Source organism: Cottoperca gobio, chromosome 5 (assembly GCF_900634415.1).
Source record: "Cottoperca gobio chromosome 5, fCotGob3.1, whole genome shotgun sequence".
Classification (NCBI taxonomy): Eukaryota; Metazoa; Chordata; class Actinopteri; order Perciformes; family Bovichtidae; genus Cottoperca; species Cottoperca gobio.
This window is the reverse complement of record NC_041359.1, coordinates 6,644,003-6,662,752: the sequence shown is the minus strand read 5'-3', so window position 1 is coordinate 6,662,752 and position 18,750 is coordinate 6,644,003. Positions and strand designations below refer to the sequence as shown.

General features: G+C 41.3%; 2 protein-coding genes across 4 annotated transcripts; both read left to right on the top strand.

Moving 5' to 3' along the window:
• Window positions 1–47: 47 nt before the first annotated feature.
• LOC115008805 (SRSF protein kinase 2-like) lies at window positions 48–13,384 on the top strand. 2 transcript variants are annotated; one of them, XM_029432641.1, is made up of 15 exons: window positions 48–184; window positions 2,473–2,776; window positions 2,852–2,960; window positions 3,067–3,154; window positions 3,702–3,789; window positions 4,232–4,338; window positions 4,482–4,647; window positions 4,754–4,779; window positions 4,896–4,952; window positions 7,738–8,107; window positions 8,308–8,405; window positions 10,042–10,149; window positions 10,262–10,331; window positions 10,411–10,503; window positions 12,730–13,384. In XM_029432641.1, exons 2-15 carry the CDS (start codon window positions 2,545–2,547, stop codon window positions 12,912–12,914), a joined length of 1,797 nt encoding a protein of 598 aa, XP_029288501.1. In that variant the 5' UTR covers window positions 48–184; window positions 2,473–2,544; the 3' UTR covers window positions 12,915–13,384. The 2 variants fall into 2 exon arrangements, with proteins under 2 accessions (XP_029288501.1, XP_029288502.1); XM_029432642.1 differs by lacking the exon at window positions 4,896–4,952.
• A 321-nt stretch (window positions 13,385–13,705) lies between these two features.
• On the top strand, window positions 13,706–18,216 carry comtb (catechol-O-methyltransferase b). 2 transcript variants are annotated; one of them, XM_029432644.1, is made up of 7 exons: window positions 13,710–13,846; window positions 14,390–14,458; window positions 14,944–15,115; window positions 17,208–17,325; window positions 17,412–17,605; window positions 17,679–17,810; window positions 17,895–18,216. In XM_029432644.1, exons 3-7 carry the CDS (start codon window positions 14,945–14,947, stop codon window positions 18,072–18,074), a joined length of 795 nt encoding a protein of 264 aa, XP_029288504.1. In that variant the 5' UTR covers window positions 13,710–13,846; window positions 14,390–14,458; window position 14,944; the 3' UTR covers window positions 18,075–18,216. The 2 variants fall into 2 exon arrangements, with proteins under 2 accessions (XP_029288503.1, XP_029288504.1); XM_029432643.1 differs by lacking the exon at window positions 14,390–14,458 and having other exon boundaries at window positions 13,706–13,846.
• Window positions 18,217–18,750: the final 534 nt, after the last annotated feature.

Here is an 18,750-nt window from a genome sequence, read left to right as displayed (position 1 = left end):
CCCCCTCTGTAAATAGAAGTGGTGACCACATCGTCATAAATGTGTTGAGAAACATCGCAGCAGCAGTCTGCTATTCCTGGACCTGCACAGAGCGAGGAGCACAGAACGTGGGCTGAGTCCTCGTGCCACGCTCCTTTTATTTCCCGCGTTACAAATATTAAACCTGGATATATCACACACAGGGGTAAGTAGGCTCCTCCTCTAATGTTGTTGACTATTTATTGTGAGTGAAAAAGGCTCTCTTTAGTTGTTGTGCTCTCAAGAAGTTAAACTCCTCAGCTACAACCATCAAGCGGTGCAGAATGTAAAAAGTTAAGCTAGCTGTATATCTGTAAAGTGTCGTGAATTGTAGACAAACGCACCGTAACAGCTGGAAAAGCAACAATAAAGCTAGCGGTTAGCTTACATATTAATATTCATACATTACATATACTTGAAATATTGCAGTGAAAAGGAGAGGTGCTACTGCAAGATGTTGTCTCGCTCCACGGGGCTAACAGTAAGCTACTGTCCCAGCCATGTTGTCGGTGAAAGCCAATAGTTTTGTTTACGAAATGTAGATCTAAACTCTAATTTTGTCTTAACCACCTTATCATTCATTGAGCACAGTGAGAGTCGTCTGAAATACTGTATTTTACTGAATTTCAAATACATTTGAGAAAGTGTAACATAACAATGACTGTCCTGGTCTACACGGACCTGTCCTGCTTTTAATGGAAGTCCATGCTAATGGTTGTTAGTCTGAAAAGCATCCAAGGCACTTTGTTTTTCAGTTAAAAACCCTTTATTGATACATGGATAACCAACATGTTTAAACTCAACACGTGTTCATCGTGGTATGCAGCGCAATGAGGGCAGGTGTTCAAATTAAAACTCATCAAGAGGTCATGTGACATGTGTCACATGGCAAGTTAATGCTGCCCACTTAAAGAGACCACTTACAAGACATGACAGTGAAAATAACAAGTACTGTAACACTCGCATATACTGGCAAAAACAAGAGATATTCAATCACAAATGATTCAATTAAGGTCAATGACAGTGACAAATAACATAATATGTGCTAACATATACTGTAATACCCTACCACAAAAAAAGAGATATTTAATATTAAATAAATAAATAAAGGACAATCTGACAATGATATACAATAGTGTGAATAGAAAGCAACCTCTTAGGGCACCACAATGTGAACATACTCATAATGGATCACCCCCCAACAGTACTTGTCTAAAGACATCACAACACCAATAATGTTAAATACTTTGAGGAAGGTATAATTATGGTGTACAGAGACAGAAAAAAACCTCCGCTAACGTGAAGACACAAAGTTAAAAACTGTTCAGTGTAAACATCACAATAGCAGCACAGTGTGCACACTGAAACTCAGTGGAGAACAAATGCTCTATCACATAATGAAACAGTTCTAGAAAGTGGGAGAGGTCAATTTCCCCGTTAAGGCCTGGAAATTATGTTTTACTTCAACATCACCAACACCAAGTTGCTTTACTTAGTACAGCACGCCATATTTGTTTTGCTTGTCCATCCATCCATCGTCTACCGCTTATCTGGGGTCGGGTCGCGGGGGCAGCAGCTCCAGTAAGGAACCCCAAACTTCCCTTCTCCGGGCCACATCCTCCAGCTCCGACTGGGGGATCCCGAGGCGTTCCCAGGCCAGTGAGAAGATATAATCTCTCCACCGAGTCCTGGGTCTTCCCCGGGGTCTCCTCCCAGCTGGACGTGCCTGGAACACCTCCCTAGGGAGGTGCCAGGTGGCATCCTTACTAGATGACCGAACCACCTCAACTGGCTCCTTTCAGCGTAAAGGAGCAGCGGCTCTACTCCGAGTCTCTCATGGATGGCTGAGCTTCTCACCCTATCTCTAAGGGAGACGCCAGCCACCCGTCTGAGAAAAAAACATTTTGGCCGCTTGTACCCGTGATCTCGTTCTTTCGGTCATGACCCAGCCTTCATGACCATAGGTGAGGGTAGGAACGAAGATCGACCGGTAGATCGAGAGCTTTGCCTTCTGGCTCAGCTCTCTTTTCGTCACAACGGTGCGGTAAAGCGACTGCAGTACCGCCCCCGCTGCTCCGATTCTCCGGCCAATCTCTCGCTCCATCGTCCCCTCACTCGCGAACAAGACCTTGAGGAACTTGAACTCCTTGTATTAATTTCAATTGCCAGCCATTTATGTTTACAACTGCGGCGGCCACACAGTAGTTCATGCATGATCAGGAAGAGTTCAGTTGCAGCTGGGCCAGTGTCAGGAGCTATTTACGTTGACATGCCATTCATCCATTTAAAAATAAACGCACATTCACTGCCCCTTTGAAATGTCACTGCTCCTGCAAACAGTGGCACAAGCTAGCTGCCAGAGACAAACAGTGAGTGAATTCTTGTTTCAGATATGTAAGCATGATTAAAATACTCCTTCAATTTTAAAAGTATGCAAACACATTTTTGTTGCAGCTTTCTCCGTGAGTGCTGCTGTCGTCCGGGCCAATCTTCAGCTGTGCTCGGACTCTTCAGGCTCCAATAAACATGTCGTCTTCATATGCTGCTGCTATATCAGCCCTTCTTACAGCCAGCTCTTCCAGTCTAACCGTCAAACCCAGCCCTCAGCCCTCCCCACACACAGCAGGGAGTCCTAAACCTTCCCCCACGCCCAGCAAACCTGCTCACAGCCCTGCAGCTGTACAGACACATCCTCATTCACCTGAGCCTCTTGGATGTTTTGACGAGCAACAGGAGAACCCTGCAGACTATGGCATCGGTAGGCAGCACCCCAACCCCAATCTCAAACTCGTTGACATCTTTTCTTTGATGCAGGCGGTATATTGTGTTGCAGGTGGTTACTACCCTGTTGAGATCGGAGATATTTTCGTTGACCGTTACCAAGTGGTTAAAAAGTTGGGATGGGGCCACTTCTCTACCGTATGGCTCTGCTGGGACATGGTGTAAGTACAAGTTTAAGCTTTTGACTTTATATATAACATGATAACATAATGTAGAGATAATCTAAACATAATAGTATAGCTAACTGCCATAATTGTTTGCATGCAGGAAGGGGCGTTTTGTGGCTCTGAAGGTGGTGAAGAGTGCTCAAACATTCACAGAGACGGCACTGGATGAGATCAACCTTCTGAAATGTGTCAGTGTGACCACATTTCTTTTGTTTAAGTCATTTTAAAGTACTAATATAATGCACAAGTCGTAGATCTTGCTAGAATGTCTTTGAGTGTCAGATCAGCACAACACATGAGACTGATGGCATAAAAAGCAATTTATGATGTTATTTCAAGATATCTAATAAGAGACACGGCAAAGTGTTTTATGGGGAGAAGATGATCGGAAACTTATTAGAGATGAGGGGGGAAATAATGCACCATATACACTGGCATGTGTGTGTGCATGTGGAGACAGACAGGGTGCAGTACACAACATTTTGAATTATAAAATGAATTTGTCACAGCAGCTCTTGGTAATATGTGCAGTTGTTGTTCAGCCGATGTGCAAATATTTTGTTAGATTTTTAATACACACCAATACGACACCACCAGCATCTCACACTGTAACTTGAATTATTTTTCATTTAATCAAAATAGTTGCATTTTCTAGATAACAGGAAGTCATTAGATCACAGTGTGATTTTATACAATTGTGTTGATATTGTAATATGTTCTCTGTATGACCATCAGGTAAGGGACAGTGACCCCAAAGATCCTAAACGTGACACGATCGTGCACCTCATTGATGACTTCAGGATCACTGCAGTGAGTGGAGAGCGTATCCTTTACACAAAACATACAGTGTCACGACGTGTTCGTCACAGGCGGCTTATGAGACAAAGGTTCTCTGGGCACAGACATGCAAAAGGCCGCACCACAGAGACACGCTGAGACTCTATAATAAAAAATAACTTTTTTGTTGTTGTTTTGCCTCGTTTTTGTAGTTGTGACGCATCTGTCTGTGGTCTGGGGGGGGGCTGTGTCCGGGAGGCCTGTTCAGTAATCCATCTATGCCTGCAGTGCAGGTATGACTTTTTCTCAGATGTTCTTAAATTCTGCTGCCTACAAATGTGTCTACACACAGACAGACAGACGCCACGATGACAACATCCTTGTATCATAGTGGTAGGACTTGTGTGTTTTTGCCTTCTCCAAGTACCAAAGAAACTCTAAACACCCGAGCTGCACAGTATGAAACACGGTCCTTAATTGCTCACCAGATGTATGCATGGTTCTGGAGGTGCTGGGCCACCAGTTGCTGAGGTGGATCGTCAAATCCAACTACACTGGCCTCCCCCTGCCCTGCGTTAAGAGCATCCTCAGACAGGTGCTGTGCAACCCTTTATTCCATCCTAAATCATCCTCCCTGCATTCCCCACTGACTCTTTCCTGGGCAGATTATTTCCTATTTTTGCTCATCGCTGACATGGGGTGCAGTGACAATGACTGTATTTTCATTCCTTATCACAGGTTCTGCAGGGTTTAGATTACTTGCACACTAAATGCAAGATCATCCACACAGACATCAAGCCGGAAAACATCCTCCTGAGGGTGGATGAGGTTTACATTCAGAACCTGGCGGCCAACACCAAGCTGTGGCAGATGCCAATGTCCTCTGCTTTTACCAGCTCCACAGGTTTGTGTGAATATCTATATATAATTATAAAGGCATATGTGTCACAGGAATCTTTGCCTTTTTCACTTATTTTCCTTTCCCTGTTGATATTTTTGCTTCCTGCCAGTGAACAGAAGCTCCAGAGAAAAACAGGTGTGCAACCTGAAATGTATTCTTCTGTTCATTATTATTTCATTCAATTTATTAGGACATTTGCGTTTTGTTATAATTGCATTAAGACGTCTGTGTTTCTGCTTTGACTTCCTAAGAGTTTGTCCAACATGTTGGGGAAGCTGACTGGGGTGTTCCACTCTCTTGGGGAGTGGGTAAGATGGATGTTGTGTTTTGCTTTTGCACTTGAGCCTCTTAACTGCATCTTGACAACATCTACAACCTGTATGGAAGCCCGTAGGGAACTTTATGTAAAAGATAATGTAAACTTCAAAATGAAAATGTAATTCCACAATAGCATTATAATTGTCCACACATGTATGTGTAATTTCAATAAATATTTGAATAAAAATGCAATAAGAATCAGCATTTTCATTTGCACATACTCTTATATTTGTTCTGACCATATTTAAATGAAAATGAAGAAGTCGTTTGACATTTCATTTTCAAAGCTATGAAAAAAACTTCAGAGCTTCCCCGCTGTGAAGTGGACAATATTAAAATGTTATTTAAATGTTTTAATTTGTATAAACAATTTAACATGATTTTCCACAATGAAAGTGCAATTTTCTAACAATTTGAAAATGAATAAGGCATTTGGCATTTCATTTTTAAAGACTTAAGCTGAATTTAATAGGGTCATAGAACACCCTTAAAAGTATGTACAATGAAAATGCAAATTGCACTATTGAATTTAATTTAATAAAGTCCCCTATGGGCTTCCATAGACTGCAACTCACTATAAGACGTGAAATCATGAAAAGGCAGGCGTCAAACATGTACCAGTGGACTTTGTCAGATTTCACACTACATTGAGATTTCTGCTGATTCTGATGTTATAATCATAATAACCTTTATTTGTATAGCACCTTTCATACAAGAATTACAGCCCAAAGTGCTTCACATCAAAAACATAACAATTAGTACAAGGACAGAATAAGAGCATTTACAGTACAATAATCACAGTGTAGATGTAAATGAGTCTGAAGTACCATTATAAAAATAGCCGAATTAAAATAGTATAAAATAGCAGATAAAATAGCAGACAAAATGGCAAATAAAATAATATAAAATAGCAGATAAAATAGCAGAATTAAAATAATATAATATAGCAGAATTAAAATTGTATAAAAATAGCTGAATTAAAATAGCAGCCTTTACACATTCTTTGACATTTTCATAATCCCTTTGTCTGTACTTTCATCTATATTTGTCTTTGTCAAATAATCCACATACTTTCTTCCTATCCCTGTTCTCTGCTTCCTTCTCACATAACATAAACTGTCTTTTATGTTCTTCCATTGTTTTCAACGCTTCAGATTTAATCTTTCTCTTTGACATTACTTTTTCCTCTTGCTCTCTCAACCTTACATTTAACTTTCTTACTTCCTCAACACTAAATGATCCTCCTTCAGGAAAACCAAGCTAAAAATGTATGAAATCATTTAAATTAGTTTAAAGTGGCTAAGATAAAAAGATATAAAATATCACTATTAAAAGGCTAAAGTAAAGAGATATAAAATATCACTATTAAAAGGCTAAAGTAAAGAGATATAAAATATCACCATTAAAAGACTAAAGTAAAGAGATAAAATATCACTATTAAAAGGCTAAAGTAAAGAGATATAAAATATCACCATTAAAAGGCTAAAGTAAAGATATATAAAATATCACCATTAAAAGGCTAAAGTAAAGAGATATAAAATATCACCATTAAAAGGCTAAAGTAAAGAGATATAAAATATCACCATTAAAAGGCTAAAGTAAAGAGATATAAAATATCACCATGAAAAGGCTAAAGTAAAGAGATATAAAATATCACCATTAAAAGGCTAAAGTAAAGAGATATGTTTTTAGCTTACTTTTGAAGATATTGAGGATTGGGATCTTTAAATATAGGGCGCTCTTGTGCACTTTAGCAGTTTGGGTGACATAGTAGTTGTCCACCAAACTCATTCAGCTTCTCTTTTATTTCCACAACCTCTTGACCCTAAAGAGAAAGTGTAAATCCCTGAACAATATTGTACAGTTTGCAACTCAACTTAGAACATATTTTTACAGAACGATCACTTTCTGTAAGTGAAGAGGACATTACCGGGTTAGAAAACAAGAAAGACTTTGTACTGTACAGCTCTTATATCATATAATAAATAAAGAACTATCTAAAACTATCACAATTAGAAGCCAGAGACAGAAATACTGACATTATGTTTCGCATGTGACGGGTTGATAGAGTTGCATTTCTGCTTAAATGTATGAGCTTGCTCTTGTAGTTTTGCTGTTTCTCTAACAGGCAGGAGTGTGCAGGGGGTTGCTTGTTGTGGGCTTCTGTAAGAGGACACAACTGCAGATTTTGATGTCCTTCCAACAACCGCTGTTCAAAATAGCTTGTTGTTAGCAACTTACTGTTCTACAACATATAAAGTAACAGCTATACAATTTATTCTTGAGATATTAAAGGGATAGTTCAGATTTCTTTGAAGTGGGGTTGTATGAGGTACTTATCCAGTCAGTGTATTACCTACAGTAGATGGTGGTTGGCATGCCCCCAGTTTAGAGAATGAAGCAGAACCGGCACAGAAGCTAAGACGGCCCTTTCCAACGGGAGAACTGGAACCGATATATCCATCTATGCGTCACAGACAATAACAGTAATTTTACCTTACGGAAAACGGAAGTTGCTGGTCTACAGCTGCCCGATCGGTTAATTTGTTATTGTTATTGTGTGACTTTAGAGAGTCTGAACTAACCCTTTAAAACACCAAAGTCACACAATAACACAAACAAACTGGTCAAGTGTTTTTTGATGCTATCATTAGGGGGTCTACAGTCAGGCATTTTAAAATCCTATACTAAGTGGCATGCATTTGCATGATAAGTTGTCATCTGACTCAATGTTCACCTCTGATTGTTTCCAACAATTGATTGCACCCCCTGCAGTCCAGCAAGTTCTCCAGGAGCCCCATTAAGCGATTGACAAGAAAAGACAGGACCCGACGAGGACAGGAGAGTTCTTCTGAGCACAATCAGAAAGTCCAACATCATGTGTCGTTCTCTGATGACACTGCTCCACCTAGCACCCGCAGCTCCACCTGTCCCTCTAAGCTCACAGCAGGTCCTAACTTCACGTTAAGGAGGCAGACACTGCTGTTTGAAGACGGACTGGACTCGGCTCCACCCAACCACAGAGAGTCCATCTGCTCGTGGCCAGACCTCAATACACATGCGCCTGTCTCTGGCTCTAGATCCGTGTTATTACATCAGGCTGCAGACAAAGATCTGCTTCCTCCTTCACCGTCCTCTCCTCGAGGTCAGTCTCATGCCATTTGTGTGTGATGTCAGCAGTTTGTGCCTCGTCCTGTAGAAACCTAATGTTTACAGTTTACTTTAGTTAGTGTGTCTACATGAGCTAACATTTACATAGTATGTTACTTTATAGATTACCTAGCATCATCAGTACAATCACAGTATCCTGGTCGGACATTCTCACATTATTTTACTTTATTTTAGGTGTCAGTGACTTGGATGTACTTCTGGACCTACTAAAGCCCCAGAATGCCGATAAAATCCTTATCAAGATAGCTGACCTGGGCAATGCCTGCTGGGTGGTGAGTGATTATTTAGCAAGCAAACTATCTGAAAACCTACCAAATTCTAATTAAATAATTTCATCTTCAAACTAGAAAGTTGTCAGTAAATGGTAACCTCCTCCATGGCTGCATAATCCTGCATACATGAGTTTAGTGGGACGAGTAGTAAGCCTAAACAGGAGTTACTGAGAATCCCCGGGTAAACAGAAACAAGGCAGATACAGATGAGGGTTCAGGAACCGGGACAGGCGGCTGAAAAACAAGGCAAAAAGAAACATTGTCGATTTGGGAAGGAATGAGTGGAAATGGGCCTGTAAATGTTCTGCACGGCTGAGGGAAAGTGGAAACAAGTGAGCAGGTGGTAGTGAGCGTCAGGTGACTGGGACAGGTGGGAGAGTCTGAGGGCATCTGGTGGATGGATGGAGAATAGCAATGCAGGGGCTGTGAGAGTGTGTCTGAAGGGAGGGACAGAGACGCAGCATGGGCAAAACAGGACTGAGGCAGCCGTTAGGAGAGCCACATGTCTAGTTTAAAAAAAAAACACTTCCATCGTTTTTATAGAACCAAATGTGACAGGTGCTTTCTGTAGATCACAGTAGCCATATTTATTGTGCCCTTCAGTGTAAAACACAGCTGCCATATGTTTCCAGTGAGACAAGACTGTGTGGGCTGATTTGAAATGTAGCGAGAGAGACATGCAGTATAATCTTGTGCATTTCAGAACTACCCGCTGGTGGTGTTGGTTATGATTTTCATTTCAAATCAGAGAAAGGGACAATAATGTTATTTTCTCTGATGACATTTCCACAGGGAAGTTTATTTTTAAAGCACATTTCAGCAACAAGGCAATTCAAAGTGCTTTACATAAAACATCAAAGCATCGAGACAAGAAACACCACAAAAGGACATTCAAATAAAATTAAAAGCAGCCATTGAATAGAAAATTAAAACAAGCTTACATAGAATAACACAGGTATATAATACAAGAAAAAAAGTTGCAGTGCTGTTCAAGAAATGAATAATTATTTTATTTAATAAGAAGAAAAATAGTAAAGTCTTCAGCCTTGATTTAAAAGAAGTGATACCTTTAATCCTTTAATCTTTGATATATCCTTTGGGTGAAATGCTGTCATGTAAAGTTGTATGTCGTCTGCATAATTATGATAATTTATTTAGTTGTTTTCCATAATCTGAGCCAGTGGAAGTTTGTAGATGTTAAACAGAAGAGGCCCCAAAATGGAGCCTTGGGGAACTCTGCACGTTTGTCCGCTCAGATGTTAAACTACCTCTACAGTGATGGTGATATGCATTACAATCCGACTCAATAATCTCACCATCAACGCGTCCCAGATAATTTGAGGCGCCGGATTAATTTCAGAAGCGTGTGTGTTTGTGTGTGTGTGTGTGTGTACATTAAATAACGCAAACACATTTTATAACTACATATAATTATTAAGATAGTATTGTATACCAACATACTTATAGTGATTAAGATAATAATATGTACATAAAGAGGAAAAAGTCTGTAATTTCATGTATAAAGGTAAATAAATTGTAGTTAATTTGCGCTGATCTGAAGAGGAATATAATCCCTTGTCGTGGAGCTTTGTTCGTAGATGCAGGTTATTTAATACCTCATCTCTCTGGTCTTCAGCACAAACACTTCACTGAAGACATCCAGACGTGCCAGTACCGCTCTGTGGAGGTTCTGATCGGTGCTGACTACGACACACCGGCCGACATCTGGAGCACTGCCTGCATGGTGAGACGAGCACCTAGATGTCTATCTCTCCTTTTTCAATATGTTTAATTCCAGCATTGCCCGTTTTAGATTTGTCACAGCCATATTTGATATTCCTTTGTGCAAACCGTAGGCTTTTGAGCTGGCCACAGGGGACTATCTGTTCGACCCCCAATCAGGAGCCACATTCTCCCGCGAGGAAGGTTTGTGTTGTTTACTGCATCCCTTGTGTTCATGATTAAACTCAATGTGCTTATAACGCTGTGCTCCGTCTTCCCTCAGATCACATTGCCCACATCATTGAGCTGCTGGGATCCCTTCCTCCCCAGTTCGCTCTGTCAGGGAGAAATTCCAAACGGTACTTCAACCGTAAAGGTAAGGTATACTAAATGATAATAAATACAGTAATATTTTAGAAATACGTATTTGCTCATCATACTACCAAACTGCCAGCATCAAATATTTGGACTCCGACACAGTAGTCTTCAGGATTTTGTATTTAAAGTAAGAATCTCAAAGATTTTAACAAAAAAAAAAAAGATTCTGTTTAGTCACTATCTATCACCAAATGAGGAAACACAATAGTGATTGAACCTGTGGCCCACTGATAAAAGCCCTTACATTTGCAGAATTAAGAACTGAGTGTCTGTGGCAACACTCCCGGAAAGAATCACAAGCAGTGATCGCCAGGAAGTGAGATCCAAAAACACACCTGGAATTACCGTTTATCACCATAGATTACTCCAAAGAGAGCTAAACGGCCTGTAAAACCATTTCAGGTGACATACTGTGTTGTGAGGCTGTGGCGAGCTACATGAACATGAACTTGAATTAGCTGCAACGGGTCTTTAGAAGACTGTAGCAACATTTTCTCTCCACTTCCGAAATGCTTTTTCCTGCATTGACACGCATTTATTTTTGGTTGCTGCCATTGCTGGATTAGCAACTGCACAAAATTCTGCCATTGAATCTGCCGGTTTTCACCATCTAGAGCAGTGGTCTTCACTATTATTTACATGAGAGCCACATTGACAGGACAAAGTCAACAGGAGATCCACTTTTACCGCAAAGTATGAAAAGCAACATCCAGACATAAAAAGCACGTCTGTTTATTAATCTGTCATCCCACCCAGAACATACAATATGCAATGCAGCCAACCAATGCATTCATTAAAAGCAGGATTATCTTAATACTGCGATGATGTTGTCAAACTCTGCAAACAATATTTCTGCTGAAGCCACAAAGCAGTGTTTCACAATCTGAGTCTGAGAAGCTTTTTTTGCCCGATCCAAAAATCCATGCGATCTCCAAAGATGCCTGAGTTAATCGTTCAGCTGTGTTAGTGTTCCTGTGTACGAGCCTTTGTTGTCCAGAAACAGAAGAAAGCTGCTCTATTTTTATTTACTAATTTCTCTTCCAGGTGCGTAAATTTCGTTGAATTTGGATGCGTCGTTTAGAAATGCGGCTCTAGATGACTTCTCTTGAAACCAGAGCAGTCTGTTTGCACATTAAGCACGAAGGGTTCGACTCGTGGAGGACAAATACAAACTCCTCTGTTCACTTGTCTTGAAATTTCCTTTACTCGTCTTGTACGGCTCGTACCTTTCTTTTTTTATAACGGGAGCAGCTGTTGTCTGTCCACAAACCACATCTCCAGCATCTTCCTCTCGACTCTGTGGTTTGATGCTCCAAAGACAAATCTTAATGTTCCTCGTTTGTCACGCTTTGTTTCTGTCCACCTGGTGTGCAACTCTTTAATAAGAAATCCATTTCACGCCTGTAGAAACTCGCGCTAACTAGCATGAAATGGTGAAACGAGTCGACCGGAGCCAAGCTAACGCGAGTATGAAGTGCCAGGTTGGTCGTAGTATCCTCCAATTTAAATGCTCCAATTTAGCCATATAAATTATTTTTAGCAAATGTCCATATAGCATGCTTATGTTAACATATTTTTAATGAGCTTAAGTTTATTTATTTCTATACTAGCCCACCACGTATCTACCCGTCCAAGAGCACATTCACCATGTAGCGCTGATAGACCGCCACAACTGACAACTCCGCAGTGAGTCAGTGTCGGCCGAGCAAGGTTAAATATCTTGTTTCTATATTTGCATCTTTTATCAATTATTATTATCTATTATTAATTGTAGGCTAATAGAGCAGACACTGTGTTTTAATGGGTTATATGTAATAGCCCTGCTTGTTTTTGTGAAATATCTGTATCGACTCCATAATCATATCTATCACCTCTTTATGTAGCCTCCTGCCATGCGAGCCACCAATTACAGCTTGGTGAGCCGCGCAATGAGTAACACTGATCTAAAGGGACGTGCACGCAAATCTGCATTTGTAGAACAGCCAATAGGTACGCCCTCTCTCTGCGATTGGCCAAAGTCTCCCATCACGGCCTAGAGTTTCTAAAGCCTGAAAACAGAGCCAAGAGGATTTGCAGAAGTTTTCTCTCAGACCACTTGAATTACAATATGCTGAAAGGTGTTATGGAGGCCCAATAACGCAATAAATCAAAAACTGCCTACCCCAGCATTAATAACTAAAAGTAGACAAAAGCAGTGTTTCAGTCCACTTCTCACTCTGTGCAGGACAACTGCAACACATCTCAAAACTGAAGCCATGGAGCTTGTTTGAGATCCTGCTGGATAAGTACGAGTGGCCGCGGGAGGAAGCTGTGCAGTTCAGCTCGTTCCTCCTGACCATGTTGGAGCTGCTGCCAGAGGAAAGAGCCACAGCTGCCCAGTGTCTGAAACACCCCTGGATCACCTCCTAGTTCGGACTTGTTCAGAGCCCAGTGGACTGGCTCACCTTGCACGTGACTGGGACAGCTGTGGGATATACAGCAGAGTCGTCTGGTGCTGGCATCATGAGCTTTCATATTTCAGATATTTATTAATCTGAATAAGAGCCTTTTCCCAGTCGGGTTGCTCGCTGTCTTAGTATTTTAATGGCAGTCACATCTAATTCAGGCACAACAATGACCAAAGAGAAGTTTTGTCTTACTGGAAAACTTGTTTCATGATCACAAAGTTCTTGGATTTCAATAAACTGACACAAGATTGCTTTTATTCTGCAGTAGTTATTTGTAAAACAGCTAAATCAAAACCTCACTTTGAAGAAATGCTTGTTTGAAAAGGTATGAGATGGATTTATTCAGACTGCACTCATCTTGAAGGAATACCCTCACCACAGCAAAAAGGCAGTTTATATGTTGCATTTTTAAAAACACTGCAGTCTGTGATAGTAACCTCAATGTAGGTGCTTTTAGTAAAAAAGGTGAAAATGTAATTAAAATGCAAATGACATATATAATAAAATATCAGTTCAGACATCTAGATACATAATGAATATGAATAGTAGTGTTTGCAACAGCACTCAAAGTGAATAAATGCCAAGCAATCCTACAGCGTGTGTGTGTGTGTGTGTGTGTGTGTGTGTGTGTGTGTGTGTGTGTGTGTGTGTGTGTGTGTGTGTGTGTGTGTGTGTGTGTGTGTGTGTGCACATGTGACCGTTGAGATCTGCTCTGTTGTGTATTCCTTGCATGCTCACATTCAGCAGAGCACAGAGAGGGGGATGGAAGGAAAAGGGAGGGAGGAGTTAGTCTCATGTGAGGGCAGGCATATGTCCGCCTGCTAGAAATCTCAGATTTTCCTCTAGCAGCGAGAAGAGGGGAGAGAAGAAAGTGAGCGCCGCCTGCCCTCACATGTAAGTCTCATTTTCTGTTAGATTTTAATGAGAGACCCTTTAAGAATGCACAAGGTGTTATTTTATGCCTAACACGTGTTGGTCCCTGTGTTGTTCAAGGGAGGCTCAGTCTGGCTTTAATTCCTGTTTTGGACTGAAGAGTGTTTGCACTCGTGGTATTGGGAAGATTAGATTTAGTGCCAAACTGACATTGCTGGTGAAACTCTGCAGTCATGCCATTTTTACAACCAATATTGTATTACATCCTCAATAATGGACAAGTTTGGGATATATTGATAACCTTTATATTCCTTTTATTTTATTTGAAAACTTTTTCTGATAGAGATTGAATTTGTTAGATGGTATGCACATCATGTAACTTCGTATTGTGCAAATGTCTCTCTGCACAATGATACAAGATGAAAAGTGTGTGTTTATCCAGCCATGCCAGGACTGTTCTCCTCTGTTTCTGAATCTCTTGGCTGTGTGTACGTTAGGAGAAAGCCAAAGTAAAGGTTAAAGTCCCAGTGCTCTGCCTTTTGTGACACACATCTTAACCCCCAGCCAGTTGCCATGCGACTCAAACTCCAAATCAAAAGGAATTACCTCAACCACCGCCGGTCGCATTATAAGGTAATGTTTCCAGCCGTGCTCTTCACTGCGTTCCCACAGAAGCAGCCCTTGTTTTAGGATTCTGGCTGTGCTTTTCTCCTCCTTTTCTTCCCAATTCTGTGCTCCACACATCTGAACACACTAATTGGTTCTGTGAGTGGGACCACAAAGACATGTGTTGTGTGTTTTCTAGTGCTTATTGCTGTTGATATTAAATGATCATCCCATTGAGAAGTGTGTGGTGTGCAGCTTGGACCTGGCTGCAGCAGCAGCAGCTGATAATGAAAACAGGAGCAGTTACAGTGCATAGTACACTGCATAGTAAACACCCATCTCATTAGCCTGACACAAAAGGAGAGGTAGAGCGAGGGGAGACATGAGAGCTTTCATTTATCTCCTGCAGATGTGTTGTTATTGCACTGCGTGTCTGTGTGTGTGGTTCATTTATCACAGTCCATATGTAACCATGCTGAATGGATGTTTACGCTCTCTGTCCTGGTTTGCAGGATGTGGCTGACTCTTCTTTACAGTTGCACCGGTGGAGCAGCTCTCCTGTATGCTCTGTACAGATGGGTGATTCCCGCCACTGTGCAGTATCATGGAGGATTGGCGCTGATGTGGCATGATGTCATTGTGGAGCGGTTGCTGGACACTGTGACCCAGTCCACACGTCCTCAGGTGGGCCTTCAATGTACAGTATTCACCTCTTACAAGAGCAGACCCCAACACACTAATGACTGATGCAGTCCTGCAGGCAGAGGAGTCTGAGATATGGTAATGATGAGAACAACAGAGAATATGGCTTTGTTAATAAAAAGGGGGCCACATACACACTGTAGGTCAAATGTCAATAGCGAGGAACCAACTGACAGACAGCCTTAGAGCCATGACGCCAGTATAAAACTTGTTGTTACACACTGCATATTACATTTTCACACGGTGATGGAAAGAAAAACGATCTTAGGTTCTGTAAGCTTTAAGAAAACAAGTGAGACACAGTACAGGAGAAGATTTAACCTGAAATAAAAGACCTTTCACAGGTGTAACTAATGCAATTCACCATAGCTGCTGTTTATTGAGGTGTCTCGCTGCTTTACTGTCGTGCATGCCGTTTCACTGGGACACTTTAACAGAACCATTGTTAATGTTATTAGTAACACCTGTGCATCTCCTACTATGACAAGCATTCACCGTACTGCCGGGAATAAAACAAATCATCTATTCTCATTAATACTTGCTGTTGAGATATCTTGTCCAAACCTGCAGTTTGACACCTGACAAAATAACTACAGAAGACAAAGTAAGTGCAAAGCAAATTTCGTATTTGTGAAAATCTACTTAGCACTAAACCAGATTCTGATACATAAAGGAGAGCCAGATAACAAATATCATTTTTTATTAACTATACTTGACAATAATGCATTTCATATAGTTACATCTGACCCAGGCCATACACACAATATGCGTACAAATGTGTGAATCTACACTTGTTCAAGCTCCTTTGTACTAATTAATTAGGGCTGAAGCTTCTTTATCTGTCCCTAATTAAAGCACACACACACACACACACACACACACACACACACACACACACACACACACAACCTTTCGGTCGTGTTGTCTTTTGATCACAACGTGTTTCACAACGTGGCTCAGTAAATTAACAGATAGTAGTACTCACATTTTATCCTTTCATTTATACAGTCTGTCTTGAAATCGTTTTCCATTTTTGCATTCCTAAAAGTAAAGCAGGATGTAGCTCGCAGCTCAGAGGTGAGATCTGGAAAGTTGCTGGTTTGAATCCCTGGATAATTAGAACATGTTAGCAGCTCATTTAAAACATGGGGCGCACTGTTGTTAAAGGCACAGCTCACCCACTCAGGTGTTCTGTGTGAGCTGTCCTGAGACTCATGTGCACTTTTTCCCACGATAACGGGTGCAACAACACTAACAGGGCGTCAGTTGATGTCTGTACACACCCACAGTGAAAACCCCTGTGGGTGTGTAGGGACTGTACAGGGTTGCAGGTTCAGCAAATAAAGCTCTGTATAATCTTAAAGTAAGCAGCGAATTAGCAACAGGTTAAAAGATAAACGGACTGACAACTAGCTATAAAGGCTGGACAGCTTTGAGAAGGTGCTGCCTATGTAGAACAGATTATTGAGGAAACAAGAGATGTATGTGCATGTGGGGTCACAGTAGGGATCAGCTGATAGCAGCCAGGAGTGCAGGAGCAGAAAACATGCTGAGGATAGACTAGTAGAAAAAATAAATATATACATATGACTTATATTATATTCCTCTGTCAACATATGTTGAGAATATCGCCTCTCCCTGAATCCTCCCTCTTGAAATCTTAAAAACACATTTTCTCATCAGGCTTTGCTTCGTTTTCATAGAGGTTGAAGTTCAGAAACATCCGAACACGGCAAAAAGAAAATAAGAGAATACAAGCCGAGGGCACGGTCTCCGAAGACTTCGCCACACGCAGTGGGTCATAAGTGATGATTGAGAGGGATTATTTTTATGTGAGTCTATACAAGTATAATCCTTCTCATTCTGCCTTTAAGCATTATCCAAACAAAATTGAATCACAACTTTATTCCACATGGAAAGAAACAGATTCATGCAGTAATGCCTCGTTATCTATCAAACGTGTAAAGATGAACACTTGTCAACACTATAATTAAATTAAATCAAAAAGATAATTAGCACTAGCACGTTGTCAAAATGCCCTATTGTATAGTGTAGTCTTTTTCTCTCCCTTCAGCGGCTCCTGGGTGCAGTACAGAAGAACGCCACCAGAGGGGACCCTCGCAGCGTGGTCAAAGCCATCGATCACTTCTGCAGAAACCAGGAGTGGGCCATGAATGTGGGGGATGAGAAAGGTACTGATCTCCTTGTATTACATGAGTTTTCATGTGTAAAATTATTACCTTACAAGACTCAGTTGTCTTCTTTTTTATTGCCACAGGCTGCATTCTTGACTCAGTTGTATCTGAGGTAAACCCAGCCACTGTGCTGGAGCTGGGAACCTACTGTGGCTACTCCACGGTGCGGATCGCCAGCCTGCTCCCCCCTCACGCTAAACTCATCACTCTCGAATTCAACCCGGACTTTGCTGCGATTGCTCGTCAAGTGATCGCTTGGGCCGGATTAGAGCATAAGGTAAAGCCACACAAACTGAAACACAATCATTTAGTGTGAACAGCCCAGAGAACAGTGTGTTTCTTCTTTCTAGGTCCAGTTAGTTGAAGGGGCATCTGGTGACTGGATCCCTAAAATGAAGGAGCAGTTTGGGGTGGAAACATTTGATTTAGTTTTCCTGGATCACTGGAAGGATCGTTACCTCCCCGACACACACCTGATGGAGGCAAGTGCTCATTTCATACTGATCAAACTCTTGATTTTGTTTTTGGCCATTATGCATAATGATGCTCTTTGCTTTTATTCTCAGGAGTGTGGCCTCCTCAGGAAAGGCAGCGTCCTGTTGGCAGACAACGTCATCTGCCCCGGAACTCCTGACTACCTGGAATTTGTCCGGAGCAGCCCACGATACAAGAGCCAGTACTTCAAATCTCACCTGGAGTACACCAAAGTGGAGGATGGCTTGGAGAAGTCTGTCTTCTTAGGGTAGTTTTTAACAAAGAAAAGTGTCATGTTTTTACACAGTAAATCAGAACCTCTTGTTGTCTTGGGTTCACTGAGCAGACTTAAAATGTGGTGTTAAAAACTGTTTTTCTAATACGTGATAGAGTCTTGAAATTAAAAGAAACGTGAAGGAATTTGTGTTGTGTGCTTCATTTATTTTTAACACCACATGATGAAAGTCTCGATACTCGATGCACTACGTCCATATTGGTACAGCAGGCGGCAGTAGTGATACTTTGTTCAAGCATCTAATTGACAGATGATGAGCTGCAAATTGATAGGGAGGGGGGGGGGCTGCTTTTCCCAGGGCACCAACGCAAATCAATAATAAATCTAATCCAGCTGCATCATGTAGTGCAGAAACCTATTTACTGCTCTGATATTCTCCCCCATTGTGCCAGTGTTGATAGGTGAGTGAGGAGAGAGTGTGTGTGGCATGTTAGTGTGTGTGTGCGTGTGCGTGACAGTATGAATCAAATCGCTGCTCATCTAATCTCTCAAAGTGAGTTCCATCATGAGGGGGGTGTGCGGGCATTTGGTTCAGCTGTATGAAAAAAAAGAAGCGGGTTTGTCCACCTAGTGCTTTCTTCACAGACGCCTGCATGATAATCCCAATCTGTGGCCATTAGTGCACTGAGAGAACGAGCAAAGCGAGAGTTCAA

Excerpts from the sequence above, each read along its gene's own strand:
- LOC115008805 (XM_029432641.1), top strand. The coding sequence starts at position 2,545 with ATGTCGTCTTCATATGCTGCTGCTATATCAGCCCTTCTTACAGCCAGC. Across the intron at positions 2,961-3,066 it reads TGGCTCTGCTGGGACATGGT|GAAGGGGCGTTTTGTGGCTC; the intron begins GTAAGTACAAGT and ends GTTTGCATGCAG. Across the intron at positions 4,780-4,895 it reads GAAGCTCCAGAGAAAAACAG|AGTTTGTCCAACATGTTGGG; the intron begins GTGTGCAACCTG and ends TGACTTCCTAAG.
- comtb (XM_029432643.1), top strand. Across the intron at positions 15,116-17,207 it reads CCCAGTCCACACGTCCTCAG|CGGCTCCTGGGTGCAGTACA; the intron begins GTGGGCCTTCAA and ends CTCTCCCTTCAG. Across the intron at positions 17,811-17,894 it reads CCGACACACACCTGATGGAG|GAGTGTGGCCTCCTCAGGAA; the intron begins GCAAGTGCTCAT and ends TTTTATTCTCAG.